The following is an 8673-nucleotide window of genomic DNA, read 5'->3' as shown; positions in this document are numbered from 1 at the left end:
GGTGGGGGTTGTTGTGACGAAAGGGGTGCCCGCCCCCCCGCCCCCCCGCTCCCGCCGCCGCAGGCCATCCTTGATTCCCTCCTCTGTTTTTTTTTTTTTTCTTTCAAAGTGTTTGTCTTTGAGGAATTTACATACATAACACCATTTCTATGCACTTTTAAGTGTCTCGGGCCAAAACTTTCATTTTTACTACTCTAGCACCTAGTTCATACTTTCCAGCAGTGGAGAACAGTGAAATCCACATTTTCATATAGAAGCAAGGTGCTATTTTTATAAAAATGAAAGTTTTGGTGTGAGATACTGAAATAGAGAAGAATTGGATGCTAGGTGTGTAAATTTCCGTTTGTTTGAATCCTATGTGGTCAAATCTGAGTGGTTGGAGGAGTTTCTTAAGTGAAATTTATATAGACAGTGTTTGGTAGTAGTGATGGATTTAACTTAAATCTAGCAAAACACTAAAAAAATTTGGAGCATAAATGCAAGATTCTGTTAACTCGAAAGTTGTTACATTCTATTACTTTACATCGACTCCCGTCATGATTATATAGTAAATCTGGATTTAATAGATATGAATAGGTGACAGATTTAAAGGAATTATTCTACCATGGAAGAGCTCCATCTTCATGGGAGGATTTATCGAATTTACTAAATTCTATTTAACGTAAACCCAATAACAACCAAACACCGCCATAATGATCTATTGCAATAGTCCTTTGTATTTACAAATCAATAACCAAAAATTTAACAGGTGGACGTGGACAGAAAAGAAAAAGTTGATGATAAAGATGGAGACATATAGTGACAAGATAGTGGAGTTGATAACTTAAAAAGCAAAAATGCGACAAGTCACAAAGCTAGAAGGATAGAGACAGAGAGAAAAGAATGATAAAGAGAGAGGAAATGACTCTCCTCATACTCCAAAAGGTAGAAGGTCAAGTACATAAAAAAGAAAGAGATAAGCAATTTCTCATTCTACTTCAATTACTTCAAAATAAAAATTGCAAAAATAAATAAAAGAAAAAAAGAGCGGAGATACATTAAATACAAATAAAAAGGAAAATAATAAGGACTAAGAAATACATCGCTCTCCTCACTTAAAACCTTTTCTCCAAGGGAGTATTCCATAAAATAAGATCATACTCTCTCACGAAACCTCCCCTCCAAGGCTAGCCAATAAATTCTTTCTAAGCTGCTCTTCCGGGACCAACATTTTAAAGATCTCTCTCTTGTGTTGAGCCTCTCTTCTATAATGAGCAAACAATGCTTCTTCTCTCCTTCAAGAAATCTCTAAAAACCCAATGCTCAAGCCGGAAGAAGCTATGGAGGTGTTTCCTTGCCCGCACAAATCACCCCATTAACAAACTCAGCGGCTACCCCTACAAAGACAATGACAATGCTGCCTCAGACCTGGCTCGTGGGAGGCAGTGTTCCGATAAAGCTAAAAAGAGAGGTACGGAGCTAGCTTGAGTTATGAGACTTTTTCCATCCAAGAATCTAAAAAGAAAATTTTGATTTTATTATTCGAACTTGATCAAACTCTCCGGGTTTAATACTGGATGTTTCACCTTTAATAAGTTGGAACTTGGGGGCTTTACATTAGGCATAGCCGAAAAATGCAACCTTGCAAGAATAATCATTTTAATAAGTTAGAACACAAAACTCAATATTTTCTTGTCCACATGGTGTTGATAGGGAGGCTAAATATGTCGAATCAACTCTTTAAGGGCCTGTTTAGGGCCAATTATTTGGCACGGTGTGGCACCAAACCGCGCTCCATTTTTTTCGTTTGTTTATTGTGTTTCGGGTTGTGGTGGGAAAACATTGTGGAACATGGGCCGCGAATTTGACCCCACGACTAACGTTTCCTATTACTTACACCCTCACTCTTTATTGTCATACCCCTCCCCCCATATCTCGAGTGACTTTCTTCCTCCCCTGTTTCGCGACCGCGTCGGCATCTCCCTCCCCCTCTCTCGACTGTGCTGACACCTTCCTCCTCCTCCCTCGCAATCCAAAGGTGAGAACTTCAGCATCTCCTTCCCCCTTTTTTCCTTTTAGGCATTTTTCTATGTTGGATCTCTTGACATGTTGGGATTTTTTTAGTTGTTTTGATCTTTGTTAAAGATCTTCATTTTAGATGGTTCATTTGGGCTCTATTGTTTCCTGTAGATTGTTTAATTTTCTTCAGTCGTTTAAGCTGTAGAGTTTTAGGAATTATGAATTCTTATGATTTTGGGATGACTTAGAATTAACAACCCAAACCATCTTTATGCCTTCATCATTATTTGGCATATTGTCCATTGAATATTCATTATGAACTTTCTTAAAGATAGGCAAGATAATCTTCAAGCCAATATAAATTCATGTCATAACGCAGCACAATGGTACTGATAGATAGAAAGCTCTATGTCGGTTATATATCAAAAGTACCAAAATTTCAAAGTTAATGTGAAAGTATGTTGTGTTATTTGTCTATATATGAAGGCCTTATGTGTGAGATATGTAAAATACAAAAAAGTTATGTGATACGTACGTAAATGCCCCAAAAGTTTGTGATATGATGTAGAGTATTGCTTCTTTTATTTTTCATAATTATTTGTTTTCTTGGTTTTAGAAGTTTAGAAAGATTGATTAAAAAGTTTTGGAGAGGTCAGAAACTTTTGTTGTTCGGCAAAAAATTATTTTTTATGGTAAAGATGGAAGTGCTTTCATGTGTCAGCCTTTTAGTTTTTATACTCTCTAAGATGGAAGTGCTTTCATGTGTCAGCCTTTTAGTTATACTCTCGTTTTTATACTCTCTTTTTTTTCATAAGAAAAATATAAATGAAGCATTGCACTAATGCTTTGGGTTAGGCTGGTGGTAGTGGTTGACTCTGCGTCAGTGGGTTAAGGTGTTGTGGGTGTGGATTTGGGGTGATGTCTATGCTTCTAGTGGTTGTGTAAAATGTGGGGATATTTTCTATAATCTGAGATGTGCACATGTGGTTGTGGGCTCGGTTGTACTTTGTGGTGGCCGTCAGTTGTGGTGATGGCTGTCGGTTGTGGTTCTGAGTGGTTTAGTGGTGGTTGTGGGCTTTGGGTGGCTGTTGATTGTGGTTCTTTGTGGTGACTGTTAGTTATGGTTCTTTGTGGTGGTTATTGGTTCTGGTGATGGTTATTGGTTGTTGTGATTGTGGTTAGCTTTGTGGTGGTTATCAATTATGGTTCTTTGGGTTTTTGTGCTTTGTGTTGGCAGTTGGTTATGGTCATGGTTGTGGGCTGTGGTTTTGTCATGGCTGTGGGTTGGGTTGGTGGTTGTGGTTGGCTTTATGGCAGCGGGTTAAGGTGTTGTGGGTGTGTGTGTGTGTGGCTTTGAGGTGGTGTTTGTGCTTCTAGTGGTTGTGGGCTTAGGTGGTGATATGTGGGTTGTGCCATGATTATGTATTTTGTATCTATATTGGTTGGGTTTGTGGGTGGCTGTGAGATTAGATGGTGGTTGTAGGTTGGGTTTGGGTGGTGGTCTGTGGGTTATGACTTTGTGTGACTGTGGGTTGTGTATATGTGTGGGTTTTGTGGTGTGGTTGGGTTAGGGTAGCGGTCTATAGGTTGGGTTTGCGGGTGGTTGTGGGTTATATATCTGTGCGGTTGTGTGGTGTGGATAGGTTTGGGTGGTGGTATGTGGGTTGGGTCCGTGGGTGGTTGTAGGTTTTGGGTCTGTGGGTGGTTATGAGTTTTGTATTTGTGTGGTTGTGCGGTCATTGTGGGCTAGGGTGGTGGTCTATGAGTTGGATTTATGGCTTGGGTGGCTAATTTTTGTGTTGTTGTGTTGTCAATTTTTATTATTATTTTTTTTTTTTTTTTTTGTGCTAGTAAATCAATGGTTAAAACTAAAGAAATGGGTTTTTCAATAATGTGGGATAGTGAAGCTAAAGTCATATTTTGCAACATATGTCTTAATGAAGTTGAGCTTGTAAATAGACCCACCACCTATTTTAATAAATAAGGGCAACAAAATAGTATGAATAAGTTCAAGAAAATAACAAGATCGGGGTACGACTGGTTGCACAAGTGGACACAGCTGAAGAAGGACTAGAAATTATGGAAGGAACTAAAACGGAAATCCACGAGCTTGGGCTGGGATCCAGTGAAATGAACAATAGATGCTTCGGAGGACTAGAGGACTGGTGGATTGAGAAATTAGAGATAGTAATCTATGCAATGATTCTTTGTTTTTGCATTCTTTATCCCACGAAGCTACATTAAGTAATAAACTAGCATGTGTGTTGCAGGCAGTGTCAGCAACAAAAAAATTCAAATTCAATGGCATTGAGTTTAACCTGGAAGTGAAGTTGGACAGTATGTTCAATGGGGTTGTTGGAACGGACACTCATGTGTTCACCTCAAGTGATCATGGGTTTGCAAGCATACCAAAGGACTTGGAGACTAAGTAAACAAGTGGGTCAACGCGACTTAGGGAGGAGAAAAACAAAAAAATGAGCTGCTTTTGTCAGAAGCCAAATAATAAAACTGGTGGAAGCGTGCGCAATTCAAAGTCGTACTTCACATGACATCTACATAGACGTCTTTCTTCAAGTTTTGGAGATAAATCCCGAATTTTATAGGGATAAGCCATTGTAGCTGAACTCCTTGAAGTTGTTGGAGAACCCGACCCCGACAAATATTCATGAAGATGTCCTTTGATCTTAGGGTTGACTATTTACGTTTATTTATGGACAGCAAGGATAATTGATTTTGTGGAGTTATTGTTTAGTGGCTTTGGTTTTTTTTTTCTGTTTGTTTCATGGGATATCTTATTTGGATGTTTTTCTTTCTAGCATGAACAATCCATATGTTGATCTGTATGTTTATCTGCTTTGGTTGTTTATTCTTTTAACACAAATCTGTAATAGATAACTACTTTTGTCAATTTATATTTGTGTTATGACTTATGGATTGTCTTTTGAATCATTAAGGGAACATAAGCTCTAAGATTTCAAGTACCTCCTGATGATTGCTCTGGCACTATGGACTTCAAACTTCCCTACCGACGCTAAGTCAGACACATAGCTACAAAAGACAGGTTTGCGGGTGCCCACGAAGAATCATAAAAAAGTATGACTTCTTCCGATGAGCAAACAATCTAGTAGATTTCACAGCTGATGATGATCGGGGTTATATGGCATCCCTGAAGAACAACGTAGCTCGTGACATAAGCCGTTAACATTTTAAAACTAATATCATCATATTTTCAAATATAATTTTAATAGTTTTTTTCAGCAATTTCGATACTCGCTCTTAAGTGGATGTATATATTATTTTTTGTACTGTTTTCAACTGATTTTTTGCTTCTCAATATCAAATATATTATTATGACAGTTCTATCCCAAATAACATTGCTGCATAGAGGCAGAATGATCAATCATCCAAAAAAAAATACAAAATAACTATTTTTCAACAGCACAATCCCAACAACCCACAAATTTATCTGAATTAGCTACTGCCCAACAGCTTATCCTACCGCTGTGCAAATATAACCCTAGTGTTATATTTGTAAATACTCCTAAACATCTTAAGTTTTAAAAATAATCGTGCAGGCATCATGCACATTAAATGGCAAATGGCCATCCGAATGCTTTCCCCTGTTCCTCTTGATTTCTTCAAGGAAAACAAATGTTAAATAAATATGAGTGTTTTTCAACTCCCAAAAAAATAAATAAATGATTTGTGGAATTGCTTAAAATAAGTCCTATCATTTTTTTTTTTTTGGTCGTTGCATTGGCATCCAATGCGTTGAATTTTAAATTAAATTAAAAAACAAAGAGCCCATTACAAATGAATAAATATTAAATAAATTAAATATTTAATTTCATATAGGATGCCAAGAAATATTTTATTTTAATAAAAAAAAATCATGTAATTGCTATTTATGATAAGTATTATGTCAAGAGTGGAGTAATAACCCTATAAATAGTATAATATTTATAGGATTTAATCATGAAGTTAATTTAAATCAAAGCAAACACGAAGAAAAGATTACATCCAACGTTTTGTTAAATATGGTTTTTGCGTGTTCGACTCAGTTCTCTCACATTCTGTTACTTTTGAAATGTAAATCCAGATTTCGTGAACTCGATTGAGACCAGAATTTATTCATCATCGTTCGTGTTCCCTTTTCTGTCACCGATCGGGGATTTGATAAATCCTGATTTATTTTATAAGGTTTAATAAATACTATTTAATGTAAATCTATCGTGGTGTCAAACACAGTCTTAGTTTGAGAGGTTTTAAGCGAATTTTATATATGCGGTGTTTGATAGCATACAATTAACAGGATTTAATGATTAACATTTAAAAAAAAGTAACAAATAGTAATATTTTAATATAATGTTAAAAATTTGAATGATTTATAAGAAAATATAAACGCTTACGTGTTAGCTATGTATATATATATAGGAATGATGGTGGCATGCATGTAAATATATATCAATTATGTGATTAATTATAAATGCATGAATCAAATCTTCTTAGAAATTAATTTTCATATATATATATCATCTTTATTCATGTACATGATCATGTGGATGAAACAAAGAAGAGCGTAAGTAAAGTGATATGCATCTAAAAATTAAAATTTACAGGTTAAATATGAATGTTAAAAAGTAAATCTTCTTTTAATATTTTAAATTTTGAAAATAATCGTGCAGGCGTCATCACATGTAAACCGCCAATGGCAATTCGTGTTTTCCTCGAAAAATTATTCCATACGGACAGCGTATGCAGAGATGTATACGTTGACTGATCTCGACCGTCGATCAGAGCAAATGTATATTTTGGTGGGCTCCATTTTAAATTTATTTTAAAAAACAATAAAAAACCTGACTGACGATCGAGATCAGACAGCGTATACATCTCTGTATACCTTGTTTTCAATCAGATCAAAGATTTTTTTTTCATTTTCCTCTTGATTTCTTCTAGAAAAAAAATTTGTTAAATAAATCCGAGTGTTTTTCTACTCCCTAAACAATTAAATAATTTGTGGGAATTGCTTAAAATAAGTTTTTATATTTTATTTTATATATGTCGTTATGTGTTGAAATTTTTATTCATAACTGAATAAATATTAAATTAATTAAAGATTCAACTTCATATAAAAAAACCAAAGAATATTTTAATTCAAAAAAAATACTCATGTAATTGTTCTTTATGCATGTATAAAGTCAAGGGTGGAAATAGGTTAGGTCTAGATTTGACAATTGGCCCTATATAAATAGTGTTGCTTATTGTCTTTAGAAAATTTATGAAGTTTGGCTTCCTAGATGTATTTTACTTCCCTAATATTTGACCAAAAATTAAATATTTTATAAATTTGACCACCCTCAAAAATAAAATTAGTGTTAAACTATTAGAAAAATATGTTCATAAATATTGTTAGGCTTGCTAATTAAAAAAGTTAATCCGATGTTAAAACAATCTTATGTATTAATTAATAATAATTTTATAAAATTATGTTAAGATTGATTATGATATATCATTCACTAATATATTTCATCTCTTAATGTGCATGAATAGGAAGGAGAGTTAATTGTATCTCAAGAATTTCATAATGCTTATGCGCTTTGATCAAATGCTAATATTATATGCATGAGGCCTACATTTTGATTAGTGATCTTCATGAAATTGTCATATTATATTATAACTTATTGTTAATCAATTCTAATACAATATAATAATATTAAATAAAGCTACCTAACTTTTTCATAAGCCAATTTTTTTTTTTTTAAATGCATACATTTCGAATAGCAATTATATAACTATTTTGGCGAAGTGAAATTAACAAGGATAATAATTGAGGATGGGAACAACTTAAGTTAACGATCTGATTTCAAGCCGAATTTGGGTAGGCTTGAAGAGATTTAATGTAGCTCAAAAGAGACTCATGGATCATTAGGTTCAAATTCGAGTCGAAACAACTTCAAATTGAATCGAACTTGATCAAGCTCAAAATCGAAACGAACTTGCTTAAATTAAGTTATTGGGATCTGTTTCAACTCATAATCAGCCCAATGAGGCTCAAAATTGAAACTAACTTGCTCTAATTGAGTTATTTGGGTCTGATCCAGCTTGAATCGGCACTAATTATTATATCCAATGTAGCATATATATATATATATATCTGTGTGTGTATGGAGATATATATATACATACATATACATATGCAGATATATGTGTACATATGTGTGTGTGTGTGTGTGTGTGTGTGTGTAATTTTTATAAATAAAAAGTGCTACGAGCTGATCTCGTCAAGCCGATCCATGTATGACTCAAAAATCAGCTTGAAAAAATTCAATCCAAAATTTCAGTTCATAGCTGAACTCGTTCATTTCAATCCGATCTCCATTCAAGCGAAAATTTGAATCGATTTTAGAGTAATTAACAATCTTCAAGCTAAATCCACAGCAATAGAATTATTTAATTCATTAGATAAAAATAGTACAATATAAAAGGAAATATTATTTTTCTCATCTAGGATTTACAAGTTAACACGAAATCCATCCCAAAAACAAGTTAATAATTTAAATTCAAACCCAACACAAATAAATCGTGTGAACTGAAACTTCTATTAACAATCTTCAAGCGAAATCAAGAGCACTAAAACTACTTAATTCATCAAATAAAAATAGTTAAAAAAAGAAA

At 34.2% G+C, this 8673-nt stretch overlaps 1 protein-coding gene across 1 annotated transcript in view; it reads left to right on the top strand.

Moving 5' to 3' along the window:
- Positions 1–523, top strand: part of LOC110030335 (short-chain dehydrogenase reductase 3b-like) — a gene marked incomplete at its 5' end in the record, with an annotated part of 1190 nt that extends 667 nt beyond the window's left edge. Inside the window, 1 exon segment of the mRNA XM_020733004.1 lies at positions 52–523. Coding sequence (XP_020588663.1) covers positions 52–74 — 23 coding nt within the window.
- Positions 524–8673: the final 8150 nt, after the last annotated feature.

This window comes from Phalaenopsis equestris, unplaced genomic scaffold, assembly GCF_001263595.1.
Source record: "Phalaenopsis equestris unplaced genomic scaffold, ASM126359v1 Scaffold000702, whole genome shotgun sequence".
NCBI classification, from domain to species: domain Eukaryota; kingdom Viridiplantae; phylum Streptophyta; class Magnoliopsida; order Asparagales; family Orchidaceae; genus Phalaenopsis; species Phalaenopsis equestris.
The sequence above is the reverse complement of the archived record's forward strand: the minus strand, read 5'-3'. Positions and strand labels throughout refer to the sequence as shown.